Source organism: Bufo bufo, chromosome 6 (genome assembly GCF_905171765.1).
Source record: "Bufo bufo chromosome 6, aBufBuf1.1, whole genome shotgun sequence".
NCBI classification, from domain to species: Eukaryota; Metazoa; Chordata; class Amphibia; order Anura; family Bufonidae; genus Bufo; species Bufo bufo.
In genome coordinates, this window is record NC_053394.1 from 94,559,386 (window position 1) to 94,582,537 (window position 23,152).

Below are 23,152 nucleotides of genomic sequence, written 5' to 3' on the forward strand. Positions count from 1 at the left end.
ATCAAAACGCATTGCACCCGAGCAATAAAAACTGAACAACTGAACGCGATCGCAGGCAAAACTGAATGACTTTGCCTGCGAAATCGTATTTTTCACTAAACGTATTCAGAACGCATGTGGACCTAATCCGGACACGCTCGTCTGCAAGGGGCCTTTCAGGGGACAGTAATCATTCATCACTTTCCATCCAGATGATTTCCTGACAGAAATCCCGGGCGCTTGTGGTTAACAGAAACCATTGAGTGATATCCACCAACTATTTTTAACTATGTTAAAACCCCATTCAGGCTATCAATCAATGGGACCATTTTTAACGCCCACTCACCTCATCCACTTTCTTGCGTGGAGGCAGTCAGCTCCTCTCCTGATTGAAAAAGACCTGTGCGAGCAAGTGGATGAGGTGAGTATTTTTTTCTTTGTTTTTTCTCAGACATCTCCAGCCGCCATTTTAGAAAAAATGATTTGTTAACACGAAGCTCGAGGAAATTCGGCTTAATTTAGAATTGCATTTTCCTAAAATTCGGACCGAATTCCACTTCGGACGTTTCACGTCACTTAAAGAGGACCTTTCACCAATCCTGACATGCCTGTTTTAATAACTTTACATTCCTCATATAATAACAATTCTGGAGCATCTATTCTTTTGGCTCTATGATGTACCATTCCTTTATTATTTCTAGTAGAAGTTATGAATGAATTGCTAGCAGTCTGCAGTAAGGGTACAGAGGGGAGGTAACCAGTTGGGTGTGTGTACAAACTGACAATGGCAGCATTGATTGGAGTAAGAATGTGCAGGGACACCCCCCCACCCCCCCAACTGGTTAACACCCCTCTGTACCCTTATTGCAGACTGCTAGCAATTCATTCTACTAGAAATAATAAAGGAATGGTACATCATAGAGCCAAAAGAATAGATGCTCCAGAATTGTTATTACATGGAGAATGCATAAAGCTATTAAAACAGGCATGTCAGGAGTGGTGGAAGGTCCTCTTTAAAACTAGTGCCCATGTTAAATATATATATATTATATACAATACAGTATATATATATTGTGGGGATTCGCTCTGGTAGTTAGGACTAGCGGATGCAGTATAGAGGCAAAGGGAAAAGTACACAACTCTTGAATCAAGCAGCGGTGTTTATTCACACAATGGTGTATAACAAAATGCAGATAAGGTGTATCACAAAACGCAGGTGGCTTGGTGTTTGTTCACACACAAGAAAAGTCCATAAACAATAAAAGTCACCTTTTCTCATGGGTGTTAATTCACACCCTGTTAGCCATTCAGCCTCATCAAGTCCATAGGCGGCCTGTTCGCCTTTAGAGGGGCCTGAGTCCTCCAGCCCGGATCAAACCTCAAATCCCAACACAGCCCTCAGTTCACAGTACACAGACTCCTGAGCTCCACTGTCAGAGGGAGTTAAATCCACACACCTGGCAGTGCTGGCTGGTTTTTATGCCTGGCAAAACCCAGCCTGGAACATGGGGAGTAGTCACCCACCCAGCACTTTGACTACATCCAGTAAGAACCATCCCGGATCAGCTATAACAGCCATGGTAAATCTTTAGGTGTCAATTAGCTGCTGCTGAGTGCTGACACATAAAATACCGGCTCTTACTTTACCGAGGCCAGGAACCTCCGTGACACATACCTTCCATCCACGATGATTCCAGGTACCTTCTTACATACCCCCCCTTTGTTCAACCCTGAGGGGGTGAACACGTGCCATACAGTATACACTTACTTACAGAACACTTCCCTGCATCTGGCCTGCCCTGTGTTCTGTAAGGACAGGAGCCACCTGGTGACTCAGGCATTTCTCTCTTTGGCCTGGGTCATCGAATTGAGAGGGCAGTGGTCAGTCACCAGGTGGAACTTGCGGCTTAAAAAGACAACTAGATGCTCCTCCCCGTTGACTTCCTGAGAGAGTACAGCACCTAGTCCTACTTCGGAGGCATCTGTCTGTACCACGAACTCCCTATTGAAGTCAGGCGTCACCAAAACCGGTGACCCGCACAGGGCCGACTTCAAAGTGGAAAAAGCCTCTTCCGCCGCTCATCCCAGCGAACCATCACTGATTTTCGTCCCTTCAAGAGCTCTGTCAGGGGCGCGACTATAGTGGAAAAGTGGGGAACAAATCTCATGTAATAGCCTATCATTCCTAGGAACGACTTTACTTGTTTAGTGGTGACAGGCCGGGGCCAATTTCTTTTCGCCTCTATTTTGTTTACTTGGGGTTTGATCACTCCGCGCCCAATTACATACCCCAGGTGTTTTGTCTCCTCTAACCCTATCGCACATTTTTTGGGGTTAGCGGTTAGTCCAGCTTTTCGAAGGGAGTCTACTACAGCCTACACTTTGGGCAGGTGACTTTCCCAGTTGGTACTGTGGATGACAATATCATCCAGGTAAGCCGTACTGACGATGTGGTCGTAGCACAATGTCCATTAGCCTTTTGAAAGAGGTGGGGGCTCCATGCAGATCAAAGGGTAACACCTTATACTGGTACAGCCCCTCCGGTGTGATGAAGGCCGTTTTCGCCAGTACACTTTGGTAAGGTCCGAAACAGAAAAATACCGGGCTTGTCCTAACATCTCAATCAGCTCGTCTACCCGGGGCATGGGATACGTGTCGAACTTAGATACCTCACTTAATTTTCGAAAATCGTTACAAGACCGCAAAATCCTGTCCGGTTTGGGTATCAGTACTATAGGGCTGGCTCACTCACTTCTAGACTCCTGGATGACGTCTAGTTGCAGCATTAGTTGTACTTCCTCAGAGGTGGCCTGTCGCCGAGCCTCGGGTACCCGGTATGGTTTCAACCGGATTTTGGCCTGAGGCTCAGTGACAATGTCATGCTGGATTATGGAAGTGTGTCCAGGGAGGTCTGAGAACACATCTGTGTTCTTGCTGATGAACTCCCTGGCCTCCTGAGTCTGTTTAGAGGAGAGGCTGTCAGCAATCTTCACTGTGGCAACCGTTTCCCTTACATCAGACTTAGGGGCCGGAACCTCTCCACCTAGAAAACTCGACCGCGGGCTATTGTCAGTACTGGTCTCCCTATCCTTCCATGGTTTGAGTAAATTCACATGGTACAACTGCTCCGGCTTCCGCCACCCTGGCTGGTGTACCTTGTAGTTTACTTCTCCAACCTTTTCGAGTACCTCGTATGGTCCCTGCCACCTAGCCAGTAACTTACTGTCCACTGTTGGTACCAGAACCAAAACGCGATCTCCTGGGTTAAAGATCCGCACTTGAGCCTGCCGATTATACACCCGACTTTGAGCTCTCTGAGCTGCCACCAGATGTTCCTTTACCAGCGGCAACACGGTTTCCATACATTCCTGCATCTGGGTGACGTATTCAACAACACTTTTATACGGTGTGGGTTGTTGCTCCCACACCTCTTTGGCTATATCTAACAGACCACGTGGATGTCTGCCATATAGTGGTTCGAAGGGCGAGAACCCAGTAGAGGCCTGGCGCACGTCTCGCACTGCGAACATAAGATAGGGCAGAAGGAGGTCCTAGTCCTTTCCATCCTTAGATACTACTCGTTTTGACATAGTTTTTAAAATTTGATTAAACCTTTCTACTAGGCCGTCAGTTTGCGGGTGATAGACGGATGTCCGTATCTGTTTGATATTCAGCAACTCACAGAGCTCCCCACTCGGGAAAACATCTCCATTAACTCTTTTGCTATGAGTTTGGCCGATGTATATCGCAGTGGCAGCGCCTCCGGATACCGAGTGGCGTAGTCCAGAACTACCAAGATGTGTTGGTGCCCCCTAGTGGACTTCGGTACTGGGCCTACGAGATCCATAGCGATTCTCTAAATTTGTACCTCGATATTTGGGAGGGGCACTAAGGGACTGCGGAACAGGTGCTGGGGGCTAGTGGTTTGGCAGGTCGGGCAAGACTTACAAAAGTCATCCACCTCTCTAAAGACACTGGGCCAGTAAAACCGTTGTAGTATCCGGTCCTGTGTCTTCTGCAGTCCCAGATGACCCCTGAGAACATGTTGGTGGGCTAACTCTAACACGAGTTTTCGATAGGCCCCGGGCACCACCAACTGTTCAACAGGTTCACCCTGCAGCTGGTTTACCCGATGTAGCATATTCTGGTGGACCACAATATGGGAAAACATCGACTTGGCCCCAGGTTGTTGGGGTACACCATCAAGTATTACCACATTCTCCCAGGCTCGGGATAGGGTTGGATCTCGGTGTTGCGCTGTACCGAAATTCTTCCCGGAGACGTTGAAGTCTGCCAACCCAAGACCCGGTGGCTCCTTCTCCACATCTCCCACCATTACCGTACGCGGGGTTGTCTCCCCCTCTTCCACCGAAGTGGCGGTCACCCCTACTGCTGGCCCTTCATCCTCAGGTTCCCAGGGTTCTGACCGTCCCCCTGAACAAGGCCAATCTCCTGGGCTTATTCCTGTCTCAGGGGTATCCTTAACTCTCACAACCGGCCATAGGGAAACCTGGAAAGTCTTTCCCTATTATGAGTTCATAGTGGAGATTTGTGGCGACTGCCACTTCGTGGGTCCACCTTCCGGCCACCGTGGTTAGAGACACCAGCGCGGTGGGGTAGTCTTTCAAGTCTCCATAAATACACATCACCCCAACTTTCTGGCCAGTATACTCAGCAGTCCGTACCAGGGTAGCCCTTACCAGGGTCACTAAGCTCCTGGAGTCCAGCAGCGCCTCTGCTTGAGTGTCTCCCACTTCCACCTGGCACAAGTGGTCTAGAGCCTCCGGGTTACCTGTGGCACACAGTTTCCTAGCATATAGCGATTGTCGGTAACCACAATTAGTGTCCATAGGCTCAACCCGATAAGGACACTCAGCCCTGGTGTGGCCTGGTTCCTGACACTGCCAGATTAACTGGGTCCGGCCCATAGGGGGAACCTCCTAGGAGGTTTCATTGGCTCATACCGGTGGACCTGGGGTGGGGAGTTCTGGAGTTTGCCTGCCCTCCTCCCAAAAGAACTCCCCTTGAGATTCTTGGTGGCCTCATAGCGTACCACCAGGTCCACCATTTCCAGGACATTTCCAGGAAATACCTGGCTGATCCAGTGCTGGAGAGGGGGTGTGTCACAGACGTTCCCGTGGCAGGTACCAGGAGATCGGAGAGACTGGCAACTCGTGGGTTAAATTGACAAGTTCACTGTGGATCTTATTGTGTTTGTGTTTTGGTGAATGCCACACCCCTTGCTTCAGGTGTTGCTTGTTGGTAAACTACCTTTCCCATAAGTAGCAACTTCTCACTCTTGGAGGTGCGGTTTATACATTTTCTTCCTTCCTTCTAACTAGCTGGTCGGTTGTACTCTGTGGTGCTTCTGGAGTTGCCAGTTTCTACTTTCAGATAAGTCTTGTCTTTTCTTATTGTTTTGTGCTTGTTATATTCCCTGTTGTTTGTATCTGGGCTTGAGACAGAGACTTCCATTCGTCCATCTGGGGAGGAATGGGTTGTCTCTGGTCCTAACCTCATTCCAGGGCCTTAAAGGGATATAAGGGCCTAGGTATACTGCATATGAATATTCCTACCTTCAAGGTCTATTCATATTGATAGGTAGTAAGGGCCCGGATTAAGGTTGTTTAGGAGGTGACCTGTTTCTTCCCTAGTTTCCAGGCCCAGTTACTATTCCCCTTCCCTCCTGTGTTTAGTGTGGAGTTTTTCCCCCACACTGATTGTGACAGGGTGGCAGCACCCTCCAGAATATGTCAGCCAATAGTCTATCCAGCATAGCCGTGGGAATCAGCACATCAGGCTGTAGCCACTTTTGCAAAAGATGGAGTAAGTCATAATACTGATGTCTCGCGGGCTCAGCCGGCTTAAACCCCAACTGATGTTCCTGCTGGGCCCGGGCCAACACATTCCCCCCAAGTCTTGCCAAAATCTCACACTTTACCTTTGGGTAGTCGGCCGCTTGATCGTCCGACAAGTCGAAATACACCTGCTGGGACTCTGATGCCATTAAGGAGCGAAGACCTCAGCCCACTGGTCTCGGGCAGCTTTTCCCTGGTGGCCACTTTCTCGTAGATCACCAGGTAGGTTTTGATGTCGTCTGCGGGTGTCATCTTAGGGATTGCTGCACGAACTGCTTTCCGGGCATCGTGGACACTTGGGGTTGCTCCTGCTGCCTGCAAAGCCATCACGTGTTGTAGCAGCAACTGGTTGGTCTCTTGCTGCTGCTCATTAGCCTCCCGTTGGTGCAGGTTGGTCTCCCGCTGCTGCAAATTAGCCTCCATGAGGGCCTTCAGAACAGCCTCTATTTTGTCGTGGGGGACAGGTTGAAATACAGCTGGTTTGATGTACGACATACAACTGTGCTCAAAAATGCAAACCCAAAACTATATCGGCGTTCATGCCACCCTCACTGCGCTTGCCCGCATCCTCCACCAATTGTGGGGATTCGCTCTGGTAGTTAGGACTAGCGGATCCAGAATAGAGGCAAAGTACACAGCTCTTGAATCAAACAGCGGTGTTTATTCACACATTGGTGTATAACAAAATGCAGATAAGGTGTATCACAAAATGCAGGTGGCTTGGTGTTTGTTCACACACAAGGAAAGTTCATAAACAATAAAAGTCATCTTTTCTCATGGGTGTTAATTCACACCCTGTTAGCCGTTCAGCCTCATCAAGTCCATAGGCGGCCTGTTCGCCTTTAGAGGGGCCTGTGTCCTCCAGCCCGGCTCAAACCTCGAATCCCAGCACAGCCCTCAATTCACAGCACACAGACTCCTGAGCTCCACTGTCAGAGGGAGGTAAATCCACACACCTGGCAGTGCTGGCTGGTTTTTATGCCTGGCAAAACCCAGCCTAGAACATGGGGAGTAGTCACCCACCCAGCACTTTGACTACTCCCAGTAAAATCTGTCCCAGATCAGCTATAAAGTCATGCTAAATCTTTAGGTATCAATTAGCAATAGCTGCTGCTGACACATAAAATACCGGCTCTTACTTCACCGAGGCCAGTAACCTCGGTGACACATACCTTCCATCCACGATTATTCCAGGTACCTTCTTACAATATATATACATTTTTTTAACTGAATGCTTCTATACTGAATAGAGCAGTCTGCTGAGCTATTCCATGCCATAAAAAACGGAAATACTTCAGATATTTGGAAGCTGTCAGACAGCTTTTGCAGCATTAATATGTTGGACTCTTGGCAAGTGGTCCAAAACTGTATTGGTATAAAGAGTCAGGTTGTATGATTATGAGATATATGACTGTAAACATATTGCCTTGCGTTAACATGCAGAATCCATGCTCTCAGTTCTAGAAGGTTAAGTCTCCAATAAGTCACTGATTACCTTAGACGCAGGTAGCTGTGACTTTGACCCAGAAAGTACTTATTTTTCTCTCCTACTGTACTGCTGAGCTTGGAAACCACGGAGTGCATGAGGGGGGGGGTTAATATTAGCTGGTGGCTATTTCTGGCGATATATATCTGTTATCATACCAATTATTATTTGTTTGTCCCAAATCTAAATTAAAATAAAATAAGACCTAAACTTCTCGGTGACCTCTATCATCTTGTACAATGGGACCATTATTAATTAATGATATTTAGCGGTAACTTTAATTAAAGTGGTTGCCCAAGATTTAATAATGAACATTGAACGGCACATCATGACCACTGCCAATATCACTAAATAGTGACTGATTAATACTACCAAACTGTTACAAAACACTGTACAAAGGCCAATATTACCGCTATACGATGAGAATACAGTGGTAGATATTAGTCTTACACAGGTATAAGTGATAAAGGAGCACCTATATCCAATGACTTCCAGTTTACATCTCTGATTGGAATCTTTAACTTTTCCCTTCTTTTCCAACTGACCTGGACCGCCATGACGACTTCCAGGCACAACTTGCAGAGTTTGCTACAAAGACATCTTTCTCTCCTGTCTTTTCCAGCATCCGCCCTACCTTTTCCCAACCTACTGTACAAAAACTGCCTACCCTGCTGATACCCCCAATTATGTACCTGATGCTGCCCCATCTGCATCTATTAATGTAGCTGCATAGCATGGGACCCCCAAATATTGTACTTCAGATATAATGGTGTCATAATGCTAATTACCCCCAAAATAGCGCCACGATTCATGATGCATTTGTCTCAGGCGGTTATAGTGCACCACACAGCTATAGTGCCATCTTTTGTGCATAGTATCATGACCCCTATGTGCCCTCTAGACAGTAATAATGAATCTTTTGTATCCCTTACATAATGATTCCCTAGAAAGTAATAGTGCCATATTTTAGGAACCCAGTAGCAATGTCCAATGTATAAAAATTTGAAGGTAATACTAGTCCAAGTGCCCCCTAAAATATCAATGTCCACTAAGTGTTCTCTAAAAATAATTCCCCCATAATGCTCATTTTTTAGTTATAATGCCCACTAAGTGCCACCTAAAAAGTAATAATGCCCCATGTGCCTCCTTAATACGCAATGATGACCCTTTGCAACCTGGAATAAATAATGCCCCTATGCCCCCCTGAATAATAATACCCCCGGTACTTTATACCGTACCCCCTGTATAAATAATCATGTTTGTGTGTTTATAATGCCCCATGACCCCTGATTAAATAATAATACCCGTTTTCGCTGAATAAATGCTTGCTTAATACTGCAATGTGTGAACTGTGTTTAAAACACCTGTGATAAAAAACAGGACCCTTTCTATACCTAAAAAATTACAGAACACTGGGTGAAGATTTTTCAAAAGTGGTGTATAGCAAGACTTGTTTAGTTGCCCCTAGCAGCCAATCAGATTCCACCTTTCATTTTCTGTGAAAAAAGACAGGCGGAATCTGATTGGTTGCTATGGGCAACTAAGCCAGTTCTACTTTACACCAGTTTGGATAAATCTCTTCCACTGAATTGCTAGACAAATGAGCTGAGACCAGTCATATGATGACCTCTGCTGCCATTGTAAAGCCGTGTTCATATCTGGATTGGTTATTTCCGTTGTTCTGCTCCGTTACGGTACCTTCACGCGCTGCAGAATTTTCTGCGACTGAATGGGTCATCAAGCACATGGATTTCTGCAAGCCTCGGAACGGAAAATTTTGCAAGAAAATCCGCAATGTGTAAACGGACTCTTACAAGAGCAAAACAACAAAAATAACAGAAGTGGCCGATTCGGCACGTAACTGTGAAACCAACGGATCCGAGAAGACCCCCACTGACTATAATAGAGTCCGTTCAGTTTCCATTTTGGTGGAATCTGAGAACATGCCCTTCAGTGGCGTCGCTACAGGAGGGCAAGGGGGGTAATTGCCCCCCCCCCAGGTCATTCCTTGCCCCCCCGGGTGCCCCCCCCGCTGATTCGCTGCTGCGCCCAGCCGCCCGCACTAGTTATGTCCGGTTCATGAACGAATCGTTCTTTTGAATCGATTCAGTTCACTGAATCGGAGGAGTCGATTCCTCTGACTGAGCTGATCCGTGTGAAACACCTCAGTCAGATAGCGCAGCAATAGCAGAGAGACGCTGGCGCCCACCCCGGCCTGCAACCAATCAGAGCTGACGCAAGCACTAGCAGCCCTGAGTCACACAGGTCACACAGTACTCGGAGTCTAAGAATGGAATGAGTCTGCAGGTTAAAAGAATCTAAAGATCCGACTTAGTTAGAGACTCATTCGATTGTTTAAGTTAAAAGAACCGTGAGTCACTGGAACAGGTTACACTGAGGCTGATGCTTTTGTTGCAGCAGTGATGAGATTAAGGGACAGACGGCAGTCAGCAGAGAGATAAGAGAAGTGACAGGACACAGAGTTTAGATTACAGGTTGAATTAACCCTTTAGGATCAAATTGGCTTCTCAAGGAGATATATATGTTAAAGGAATCCCTTCTTCTGAAACCTCTGTCTCATTCAGAAGCTATATAACTAAGGGTAAGTTCACACTAGTTATTGTCCTGTGTGATGTCTGTGCGGACTGTGGACTATTTTATTATCAGCCAGTGTTACTGTTATCAGCTTAGCACATACAGTTTTCCCTGTGCATTCACTTCACTGGTTGTACTGTCAGACTGTCACTGTGGGTGACAATGCACTCTGTCCTGAGTCCTGTCCGCTTCCCTTCCTCACTCAGTCAGAGCTCAGGCCAAGTGCCAAGAGCCGACTCAGCGAGTCAGCAAGTGAATCGAAGCATCCGCGCATGCGCACCACCTAAGCTCTTCAGTTCACTTGCGTCTCAGCTCAGCAGAGTCAGCGAGTGAACCGAAGATTCGATTCATGAATCGGTTCATGTGAAAGATCGGAACTTCCCATCTCTAGCCCGCACTACTGAGTGAGTGATTCACAAATCACAACACAGACAACATACACAGACAGACATGACAGATGGGGGTGGGGGCGGCGTTCGGACCCAGCAGGGGGAAGAGTGTGCAGGGCGGGCGCAGGCTGGGAGTGCGGCAGCCGCAGAGTTGACGTCACCACGTAAAGCTGCGTGCCTGCCCGTGCGAACGCTTGCTTCTGTTCTGCAGCTCTGCTACTGCATCTGCTAGTGTCAGTGAGCCTGTCTGTGCCCAGCCCAGGCCCCAGCTTCGGACAGGAGAGGAGGACTGTGTGTGGCAACTTCCCAAGAACTCTGCCTGGCCCTGCCCTGGCCGGCCCCTAGGCAAGCTAAGAAGAAAACAAAGTAAGAATAAAAAGTTTAAAAAAAAAAAAAAATGTACCCCCACTACCTCGCCTCACGGCCTGCCTGCTTGCGCCCAGCCCCTCCTCAACCCTGATACCCCTATAACTGAGGGGTATCAGGGTACATTATACAGGGGTAATATAACTAAGGACCCCTGTATAATGTCCCCTGATAGCACTGAGTCCTCCTCAGTTATATTACCCTTGTATAATGTACCCTGATACCCCTTAGTTATAATATTACCCATAATGTCCCCTGATACCCCTCAGTTATATAACTGAGGATAATCAGGGTACATTATACAGGGGGTAATATAACTTATATTACCACCGTATAATGCCTGATAGTCCTCCTGAGTTATATTACCCTTGTATAATTATGTACCCGGATACCCCTTAGTTATATGATCCCGGCGGGGTCATATAACTAAGGGGTATCAGGGTACATTATTATACAGGGGTAATATAACTCAGGAGGCCTATCAGGCATTATACAGTGGTAATATAGCTTACATTACCCCTGTATAATGTCCCATGATAGCCCTCCTCAGTTATATTACCCCTGTGTAATGTACCCTGATATCCCTTAGCTATATAATATAACTAAGGGGTATCAAGGTGCATTATACAGGGGTAACATAACTAAGGAGTTCTATCCTATCAGGGACGTAATACAGGGGTAATGTAAGCTATATTACCCCTTTATAATGTCTGATAGCCCTCCTCAGTTATATTACACCCAATGTACCCTGATACCCCTTAATTATATTACCCCGGCGTCAGGGGCGTAGTTGCAGGGGAAGCGGCTGCTTTAGTATTTTTCAGTAGTATGATTAGCTGGTGAAAATTATTAGTGCCCCACCATTTTTGACTGTGTATCTTCTGTGCCCCCCCTATATATTGATCCTAGAGTCGCCACTGATGCCCTTACATCCCATGATACATGCTAAGAGGATGGCAAGGTCTCATCATGGATCACTCTGCATACATGGACCTTAGGTCCATGCCTACCTAAGAGCTTCCCCCCAGGGTCGCTGCAGGCATCAGAGGGGGAGAGATTTAGCTGGCACTGGATGAAGCCTATTACATAAGAGCCTGATCCAGCCTTGTGCAGAGCTTGCTGCAGCCTCAGTGACTGAGGGAGTCAGGGATCTGCAGCATCCAGCCTCACAAGTCATCGGCTCTGGTGGACCTGAAGCTTCTCCCCACCCCCCTTCCCCTCGTCTGCCTTGAGATCAACGTGCTGCTGCTGGTGACACTCCTTCTCTCTGCCCATGTAGGAGCCATTCAGCAGGCTGGACACCTCCTCCTCCTCCTCTTCCAGCCAGACCCAGGCACTGCAAGGCACCTCTGAGACAGGGAACCAGGGAGACCTCAGCCGGGGCTTTAAATCCACCACCACCACCACACAAGAAAACCTACAGTAGATCCTGATTTCCAGACACAACATGGAGGTACCACGCCTGAGTCAACACATCACCAGCCCCAACAGCCCCTGTGAGGAAATGATCAAGAACCTGAGCTTGGAGTCCATTCAGCTGTGTGAAAGGGACGGTAAGAGACAGCTATATCATGCCTGTTATCCACCATGCAGACATGCATCCCTGTCCTGTGTGTGCAAGCACCCACTGAGAACAATAGACCCCAGCCCTATGGGCATGCAGCAAATTAAGACATGTACTGTATGGAGGCTGAAGGATCTAGAAGGGTTTGTATGGAGGCTAAAGGATCTAGAAGGGTTTGTTTGGAGGCTGAAGGATCTAGAAGGGTTTGTATGGAGGCTGAAGGATCTAGAAGGGTTTGCATGGAGGCTGAAGGATCTAGAAGGGTTTGTATGGAGGCTGAAGGATCTAGAAGGGTTTGCATGGAGGCTGAAGGATCTAGAAGGGTTTGCATGGAGGCTAAAGGATCCAGAAGGATCTGTATGAAGGCTGCAGGATCCTGAAGGAGCTGTCAGCTATTGATTCACCTCTCCCCTTGCTTGCAAGCTGGGGGTGATTTGCATTGCAGTATTTCAATGTGCACCATGCAGCTCCCTTCATGCAAAGCATGCTTCCATATGGAGCTTTTGCTGTGTAATCACAGCCTATTATATTTGCAGGGTGATGATGATGTCCCATAAATCCTCATCAGAGGTTGTGATATTCCAGGTAAATTAGGCAAGGTGTTTTTTTAGCATGTCGTATTATATATGGGGGGCTTGATGGAGGAGGGGATGCTTAAAGGTAGCCGTGCAATTTCAGGACCATGGACAGATGATCCTACAGGATTCTGGGCTGGGAGTCCAGAAATGCTGCTAAGCCTCTGCACTCCACTGGCACTCAATGTGGTGTAGCAGAGTCGTAAAAAAAAAAGGCTTCCACTATTCCCACGGAAAACAAGTATCCCAGGCTGAAAAGAATACGTATTAGAGCTCATTTGCATTTCTCCCCTTCTACACTGAGGGATGCTGTGGTTGTAGTTCATTCGTGGATCAATGTGGGCATTTCATTCCCTGGCGCAGTTTGCAGACGGTCGGATTTCCTGACACACCTGGGTGTATAAAGCCATATTCGTCTTTGTTCTGATGATATAGTGAAAAAGCGGATGAACCACATGCAGATCTGTATATGGTCGGTGCAGGTGATGCAGCGTCCATGGTAGTAGCATCATTTATCATAATGGCTTAGAATGACATTACTTTGAGGCTATTAATTATAATCCAAGTCAGTTTGGGTGAAATGGAGCCGAAATGCGTGGTTAACTATTATAATGTCTTTATAAGCATTGGTGCATTACACATGGAAGTTCCCAGCCTATGCATGGCAGTGCAAGGCAAGGGACGCAGTAGGTCCCCGCCATCCAAATTCTTCCAAATGTAGTCTAGATGATAACCCGGCTCATGTTGTTTCCCCCATAACGTGTAGCAGCAGCTCCTGTGAAAATCTTTTAACGTACTGTCATTTTTATTCAGCGCCTAACTCTGACTAGGAAAACAACAGAGACGCTAATGGAAAGTGATCCCGCTCTCCCTCCATGTTACATTAGGATCACAGGTGGTAGATTGCATTTCTAGGACTCATGTAATATTCGTACCAGTGAAGTTGTTGCTGCCGCGCTCATTATACATATCCTGTATATCCCCAGCGCGTTTTCATTACTGAGAATGGCAAATAACTTTTATAGCTTGAATTCAAATAATTTATATTTTTTACGTCTTATTACCACATATAGGGTTTTTTAATAGCAAAGTCTTTTGCTTCTGAAGGCAGTTGTGGTTTACATTGACGTGGGGATAATGAGAAGAAAACAATTCCAACCACAAAAGTATTGAACCTTCCAGGGGCGGACTGGGAACTTAAAGTGGCCCTGGAAATATACTAAAAATGGCCCCATTTTGTAGTTGGGTTCAAATTGATGAAAGATATGGCCAGCAATACCATATTGTGGCACATTTTATACCACCCCACCAGAGCCAAACACCACAATTTATCACAAACTTCTGCCAGCAGCACAAAGTACATCCCCAAAAAGATCCGCTGGCCGGCCGTGAGGAGAGCCCAGGCGGCCCCCTGGGCATCGGCCCACCGGGAAGTTTCCCTGTAAGGTCTATGGCCAATCGGCCCCTGGATCCTTCTCATTGCCCAAAGAATAAAATATTAGTTCTGCTGTATAGTTAGCTAGAAGTCTTACTTTTGCCTGTATTTTTGAATAGATTTAATCTATTTTTGGGAAAATGAAAGGCTATTTAAAGAGGTATTCAGATCTCGGACATTTATGGCATATCCACATATCTAATCTGATAGATGCAGATCTCGCTTCTGGGATCCACGCTTGATAAGAGGGCCTCATCTCACAGCTGTTGTAACCAGAGAGGTGGCTGCGCATGCGTGGCACTGCACATTCCATTCAGTCCTGTGGGAGTAAAGAATATTCTGGATATTCCGTATTTTTTCGATAGATTCTGGTCCCACCTTTTGGACATCTGGAGTACAGGGCCTCATCTTAGAGCTGCTGTAACTAGGTTTCCTCCTGTTCTGTGTTTTTGACCCGATTCTGGCCTTGGCTCACAATCGCTGATGGAAATGACTGATATGAACTCCTTTTCATCTTTTGTGTTGCCCTCTTCTGCCATCCAAGATGGTCGCACAGCTTCTCAGACACACTGATAGGGCTGTATTTTATGGTCCACAACCGTATGTATTTTATAGTCCACAAAATGATCTGCAAAAAATATGGATGATGTCCGTGTGATATACCTGTTGCATTGTAACAGTGCCTATCCTTGTCCACAAAACGGACAAGAATAGGACATTATCTTTTTTGCGGGGCAATGGAACGGACATACTGATCTGGACAGCACTCGGTCCGCATCTTATCCACTAAAAACATGTATCGGATGCAGAAAAAATATACGGTTGTGTGCATGAGCCCCTACACGCGGTGTGCTGGTAGTCCAAGACACTTCCTACTTGTCCAGCCCTGCACTCGGATTGGCCAACACTGTTTACGTGAGCTATGCTGGCTAGTGTTGGGCGAGCATGCTCGGCCAAACACCTTTTTCACTCGCATGTGCTTGACCGCGATGCTCGAGTCTTCTCCCTGCACGCAGCCAATAAACGTGCGGGTAAGTGGTGCCACTCAAAGTAATGCCGTAACCATGTTGACACGTGGTTCGGCTCAGACTTAGTCAGGGCGAGCTGTAGCAGAATGGACAGAATAGTGTAGGGAGAGGAAGTTTTTTTATAGGGAGTTTTGAGTGTTGAAAGGTGTTAGAGACCCAACAGTCCTTTTAAGGACTATTGTTTTATCTGGCTGCGAAATATACATGTCATGTATAACGTTAGCCGCTGGTGACAGCAGCGACATTACCTGTGCTACATCTCCTGTATAACGTTTGCACGTCATAAAGATCAGTGACATTCAGTCAAATTTTTTTGCCGCCGGCGACATTACCCCCCCCTACAGAGGTCGCAATAACGCCTGTACAAGCATCATAGTTCAGGCCATTTTACTCCCTGGAAAAAGTCTAAGGTGTACCGACAAGGCTCCTTACAGTGAGGAGCTTTGTGATTGGTCAGTTTGAGCCGGCTGCCAGAGCTTTTGGCACACCGCTCTGAAGTGAGGAAGGAGGCGCACGATCCTCACTGGCGGGGTAAGTGGCCTTGCTGTTAAATATAGTGGGGGTCCCGGATCTGAGAGCTTTGTTTTGACCTCAGTGGTACCGACCCCTCAGCGCAACATTGACCTCAGTGGTACCGACCCCTCAGCGCAACATTGACCTCAGTGGTACCGACCCCCTCAGCGCAACAGTGACCTCAGTGGTACCGACCCCCTCAGAGCAACAGTGACCTCAGCTAAATTTAGAATTATCTAAATTTGCTATTTTGAAGACAGTTCTAGAGTACTAGTACTAGAGTTCTAGAGTACTAGTAATGGTTTCCCTGCATAAATAGCAACCCCTTAATGTTATGTAGGCCTTCATATTAACTTTGAATTACTTTAATTTGAATTACTGTAACTTTCGTACTCCTCATCGGCTGAAAATACTCCACAAAAATGGTAAGAGGAGTATTTTTACTCTTCCAGAAAAAATGTAGCGCGACCTCTGCCTGCGCTACATCGCCTGTATAACATTTGAGCATCCTAAATACCAGTGACATTCAGTTAAATTTTTTCGCCGCTGGTAACAGCGACATTACCTGCGCTACATCTCCTGTATAACGTTTGAGCATCCTAAATATCTATGACATTCAGTTTAATTTATTTGCGCATATACTTACAAAACCTGCCCTACTGTACGTGTGACATACTTTCAATCATATATAGCATTTAATATGAAGAAGGCGAGCAGTAAGGGACGGGCAAGTGGCCGTGCTGCTGATGGTGCACGCAGAGGCCGTGGCCCTGAGCGCGGTGTAACTGTGCCTGCTGCCAGAGCACAAGAAACACACTCATCCACAATACCTAGCTTCATGTCCCAGTTTGCAGGGCGGCGCAGGACACAACTCTCAAAGTCACACCAGTGCGACCAGGTGATCAGTTGGATTGCAGCAGATAAGGCTTCCAGTTGGTTAAGCACCACCCTGTCTTCCACAAAGTCCAGTTTCAGTAGCCAAGAGTCTGGTCAACAGAATCCTCACCCTGATCATCCTTCCTCCCAACATGGAGAGTCTTGGCAAACAAGTGAGCCCACACTCGGATATTCCGAGGAGCTCTTTTCATCGCCATTCCTTGATTTGGGCCTCTCGCCAAGCCCGCTTAAGGAGGGACATGAGGAGATCTTGTGCACTGATTCCCAAACTCTTGAGCATACATAGTCAGAAAAAGATGACGGTGGTGAACGGCAATTAGTGTTTCACGAGGTGGATGATGATGATGAGACACAGTTGCCAATAAGTCAACGGCAATTAGTGTCTCAAGAGGTCCATGATGAGTATGAGACACAGTTGTCAATAAGTGAGGTTCTTGTTAGGTCAACAAATTAGGAGGATGACCAGCGTGGAAGTCGAAGAGGAGGTGGTGGACAATGAAATCACTGACCCAACCTGGGAAGGTGGCAAGCCGAGCGAGGACAGCAGTACACAGGGGGAGGGATCCGCAGCACCGCAACAGGCTGGAAGAGGCAGTGGGGTGGCAAAAGGGAGACGGCGGGCCACACCAAACAGGCCCGCAAATGTTCCCTGGATCACCCCCTTGCGGCAATCTCCCTTGCTAAGGGGTAGGTGTTCCGCAGTCTGGCGCTTTATTGAGGAAAGTGCGGACGATAAAAGAATTGTCATTTGCAACCTGTGCCGTACCAAAATGAGCAGTGGCGCATACACTAGCAACCTCACCACCACCAGCATGATCCGCCACATGGCATCAAAGCACCCTAATAGGTGGGCCGAACACCTGGGTCCACAATCGGTGTCTGCGGGTCACAGTTCGGTTTTACGTGCTGGCCAATCTCCTGTCCAAGACGCAGGCCCGGATGCCTCCCGCCCTGCACCTTGACCTTTGCAAGCACTATCAGCTAGCACATCCACTTCTGTGCCCCAGCGCAGCGTAAAGATGTCCATATCCCAGGCCTTTGAACGAAAGCGCAAATACCCAGCCACCGACCCACAGGCCATAGCACTAAATGCGCACCTTTCCAAATTGCTGGCCCTGGAAATGTTGCCATTTAGGCTTGTGGACACTAAGGCTTTCCACAGCCTGATGGCGGCGGTCCCTTGTTACTCAGTCCCCAGCCGCCACTATTTTTCCCGGTGTGCCGTCCCCGCCTTACACCGGCATGTGTCCCGTAACATCACCCGTGCCCTGACCAACGCAGTTGTTGCGAAGGTCCACTTAACTACTGACACATGGACAAGTGCTTTTGGCCAGGGACGCTACATTTCCCTGATGGCACACTGGGTGAACGTTGTGGAGGCTGAGAGCGAGTCGCACAGTTGCTACCGACACCAAGGATTGCCCTACTTCCATCGGATTTCCACCACCACCTACATTAGTGGCTGCAACCCCCCCTTCTCCTCCTCCACCTCCTACTCCACTTCCACCTCTGAATTCTCATCTTGTAGCACCAGTCAGCCATCAGTCATTAGCTGGAAGCAGTGTAGCACTGCAGTGGGGAAGTCAACAGGCCGTGCTGAAACTAATTTGCTTAGGTGACAAACAGCACACCGCCGCAGAACTGTGGCAGGGTATAAGGGACCAGACTGAGCTGTGGCTCTTGCCACTCAACCTACAACCAGGCATGGTTGTGTCTGATAGTAACTTGGTGGAGCCTTTGGAGCTCGGCAAGCTCACACACACACACCCTGCCTAGCCCACGTGTTCAACTTAGTGGTTCAGCAATTTCTCAAAACCTACACCAATTTGTGTGCCCATTTCCTAAAGTCATCTACAGCTGCCGTCATCTACAGCAGCGATTGCAATTGCCTGCTCACTGACTGTTGTGCGACGTGAGCACGCGCTGGAACTCCACGTTCCACATGTTGGCCAGGCTTTGTGGGCAGCAGAGGTCAGTAGTGGAATACCAGTTGCAACATGGTCGTTTCCTTTCCAGTCAGTTTCCGCTCTTCACAAGCGACGAGTGGGTATTGATGTCTGACCTCTGTGCGGTTTTACGCAACTTTGAGGAATCAACCAAGATGGTGATGCCGCTATTATTAGCGTCACCATCCCACTTCTGTGTCTACTGAAAGGCTCGCTGCTCACAATGAAGGTGGACACTTTGCATGTAGAAGAGGTGGAAATGGGGGAAGACAGTACACAGGGTGATAGCCAGACCACCCTCAGTTTGTCTTCTCAGCGCGAATTGGATGATGATGATAATGATGATGATGAGGAGGAGCTGGAGACGGTTGCTTCCGCTACAGAGAGTAGTACTCATGACAGGTTTATTCCATCTGTTCAGCATGGATGGGCCGAAGAGGAGGAAGAGGATGAGGAGATTGAGAATCATCCTCCTGATGACGACAGCGGAGTCTTGCCTGTTGGGACTCCAAAATTGCTCCAGAATTTTCCAGCTGACAACACTGGCAGCAGAGTACGTAGTTACTTGGGCAACCGAGGAGGGGAGACAAGGGGAACACACAGCAGTTCCAACAGAGGCTGGGCAACATTCTCCAAGGCCTGGGACAGTTTCATGACAGCCCGCCAGCACCCTCACCGTTATGCACGGCCTAGTGTCACAAGGAGGTAAAAGTTTTGGAAGATGGTGAAGGAGTACGTAGCAGACCGTGTCAGCGTCCTCAGTGATCCCCCTGTGCCTTAAAACTATTGGGTGTCCAAGCTGGTCACGTGGCACGAACTGGCGCTCTACACCTTAGAGGTGCTAGCCTGCCCTGCTTCCAGCGTTTTATCAGAGCGGGTATTTAGTGCTCCTGGGGGCATTATAACAGATAAGCGTATTCGCATGTCAACTGAAAATGCTGACAGGTTGACTCTTATCAAAATGAACACGGCCTGGATTGCCCCTGACTTCTCTACTCCACCAGAGGAAAGCGGCTGAACATAAAGGCACTTTAATAGTGTATTGAATACACTGTATTCCAATGTACCCCTTCCACTACAAAAAGGGTATATGGTTCAATCTTCCTTTTCTCCTCCTCCATCATCATATCAACATGCTTATTAGGCTGCCCTAATGTTTTAGATGGTCATCTCAGCAGCAGACCCTCACCCCTAATTTTTTAGATGGTCAGATCAGCAGCAGGCCCTCGCCCCTAATGTTTTAGAGGGTCACCTGCAGGCCATCAAACATAATTTTTCAAGGGTGTGTATGATGCCCTCCTTTATGTGTAATAAAGGGTGTATTGGAGCGCCGGTTCCTTGTAATTTTTAGCAGCCCTTTCCCTTAGTGCATAGGCTTTATGAGTGTAGGAGTCCCACTACATGAACAATTGTACCACAATGTGAATGAGGCCCTCCTTTATGTGATATACAGGTTGTATCGGAGTGCCTCTTCCTTGTAATTTTTGGCAGCACTTGCAATTTATGTACAAGTAAATATACAGGAAAGAATGTTTCCTAACAATTTTTCCTCTAAAATCGATTTTATCTTCGGTTTGGTGCATATAATTGTCAGTCTGTCAAAGTGGCGTACTACTCGGACAACATGGTTCCCAGCAGCGACCTGGGAGTCCAAGATGCATCCAGACATCCTCCCCAACCATTTCAGTGGTGTTTCCTTCAATTTCTGACCTTTACCTATGAACCAGGCACCCACCCCTCTTCAGATCAGGGGGTGCCTGGTTTAATGCTCAGGTTCTCCCATTGACTTCCATTGTGCTCGGGTGCTCTGTATCGCACCCGAGCATCCCAAAGTGTTCTATTGGAGCACCCGAGCACTTTGGTGCTCGATCAACACTAATGCTGACCAATCCAAGGCCAGTAGGAAGTGTTTTGGGCTACCAAATGCGTCAGGCAGTCTGAGAAGCGGTGTGGACATCCTGGATGGCAGAAGAGAAGTCTGGAAATTGGCAGATCTGCAAATGAAAAGATGCAAAAGAGGGCACCACGTACATGTTCTCCGCATTCCCCAGTTAATGTGATTTCTTTTCCCCCCTTGAACCAGACGGTCATTTTAATTTTTTTTACTGTTGGATGTTTTTCTCAGTAAGAAGCCAGCACCAATACATTCATGTAGAAGCTGGGACCACATCTTGACAGTCCCTTCTCAAAACCATTTGTTGGATCTCGCCACAAGTATAAAAACCACCATAGGTTTATGCCTGTTTTATAGTTTTTTTCTTTTAACACTTTTTGCCTCTTTTCTTTGTCCTCGCATCGTGTGCAGTGACTAGGTGGCATCTTTTTATTGCTATGTTGTATATTATGCAGCATATCTACTGATGTATAGACAGGATGGTACCGAAATATGTTTTATTGTTACTAGATTAGTGACTAGTGGTTTAAGGACTTTAAGATGGATTTTTGTTTCCTGACCATTACAAGTTGGTTTAAAGAAATATGAGCGCTGTTCTTCATGAGCTCTCTGGTTTATGAATATAGAGGGTCATTTACTAAGCTGAAATATGCCTAAATTAGTATTTGTATTGTATTTCAGGGACAGATAGCGGCGCAGCGGTTAGTCGCGCCTCTATCTGCAACCTTGCCCCTCTCATACCAGGTCTGAAATTGTGAGCGTGGTGTGGGTGAGGAAGGGGACGGGCCGATAGGTTTAGGCGTAGAAAATGGTCTAAATGTAAGACAGCTGGGAAGCTGTCTTACATTTAGAACTGGCACTGGATGTGCCGAAGTTATGGAGAGGCTGGCGCAGATCCTCAGCCAACTATTGGCCTTTATTAAGATGGACATTACTAAATATGTCCCATAATGCCAGTAATACACAGGGGCGTACACATCTTATAGGGCCCCATAGCAAAACTTAGTGCACGACCCAGTTTTCCATTATGCATGTGCATCAAATGACTCCCAGGCAATGCAGAATATCTAGCGCAGTGCCGGAGATTTCTGATGTTTTTTTTTTTTTTTGCAGAAATTTTATTATAAAAATTTTAATTAAAAAAGTCAGCCTCACCCACTTTATCCAGCTTTTATGTCAAAAAAGTGGAACAGGTGCATCATAAATATGGCACTCATTCTTAACACCTTATTTCTCAATGGACTGTATTTATACCAAACAAGTAGACAACCAAATAAACTGATCAATCGCCTCCTTCCCCTACACAGTATATTCTAAAACTGTCTGCCTGCAGCCACCACTAGGTGGAGCTTAATCCATAGGAATTTATGCAGTTACAATTGATCAAAATAGAAGGTGTAATAATCTGTTTGTATCAAGATCCCCCTAGTGGAGGCTGTGTGAAAACACAGTGTTTTCACATCCGTATGGGAAAAAAAGAATCCAGCTCCGGGCCCCATAACAGTTGTCTGCCTCTATTAAAGACGCCACTGGTAATACAGAACTGCGAGGACTCCTATTCTCTTTACACATGCACTATGCTATAGAGTGGGATTTAGAGGGAACCAATACAAATGTAAATGTCTTTCAGGTTTAGTAAAAAGCTTTGGAGATCCAGCATGTGTCAGGTCAAGGTGGCCTGGAAATAAACTGGAATATTATAGGTCCCGTTATGGAAGATTTCAGTTGTTGTATTTTGCATTATATTTCCTAAAAGATCATTTGCACATGTGGATTTTTCTTTATCTTATGGTGTCTGTATAACCTATGTATTAGCACTTCACTGACTATTTTCAGCTCAGGTCATTTCAATGAGTCAGGCATTGATTAAACATCCTTCGCCTGCTGTTTGCCGCTGCCCGAATTTGCTCCTAGTTTGCATTTCCTTCACCAGTGAATATCCTGACAGTACAAATATCTAGGAGCACATTCTCCAACAAGTGAGCCTGCCTTTAACTACCATTGTGTGTACTGGTAAAATAGACTAAGGTAGTCCAGGTGAAAATTCTCTTGTTCAAATAGGTAGACAAATGTTGTGTAGAGAAGAAGGAAAAGGTCTCATTCCTATTAAAGAAGGTTTCTGGGAGTATAATAATGGTGACCTTTCCTTAGGATAGGTCATCAGTATCAGATCGGTGGTTATCCGACTCCTGGCCAGTGTCGGACTGGCCCACCAGAGTACCAGAGGATCCATTGATGGCCCCAAAGGTCCATTAGATAAAAACATTTTGCAGATGCCTTTTGAGCCAATCAAAACCTAAGACATGGGGTTTGGGCCCCAATAAAATTTCCTCCAAGCAACCCCAGTCGGACACTGGCACTCCAGCTGTTTGAAAGGGACTCAGAACTCAGATGAGCACTGTAACCTCACAGCTTACCAAGCACAGCGCCATACGTTGAATAGTAGGATAGGAGGTTCTGGTCAGGCGCAAATCATTGGTAGAGTTGGTCTTATGTGAATAAATCTTCTTTATTGCATAAATGCCATAGATATGTACAAAGAACAACGCGTTTCAGGGGCTCCAAATGTCCCCTTCATCAGGTTATTACCTAATAACCTGATAAAGGGGACATTTGGAGCCCCCAAA

General features: G+C 46.9%; 1 protein-coding gene across 1 annotated transcript in view; it reads left to right on the forward strand.

Annotated features, from left to right (window-relative positions):
* The first annotated feature begins 11,888 nt into the window (after positions 1-11,888).
* PHYHIPL (phytanoyl-CoA 2-hydroxylase interacting protein like) overlaps positions 11,889-23,152 on the forward strand; it is a 146,113-nt gene continuing 134,849 nt past the window's right edge. Inside the window, exon 1 of the mRNA XM_040438219.1 lies at positions 11,889-12,226. Within this exon, the coding sequence (XP_040294153.1) occupies positions 12,121-12,226 (106 nt within the window). The 5' untranslated portion in view covers positions 11,889-12,120. The remainder of the gene's footprint in view (positions 12,227-23,152) is intronic.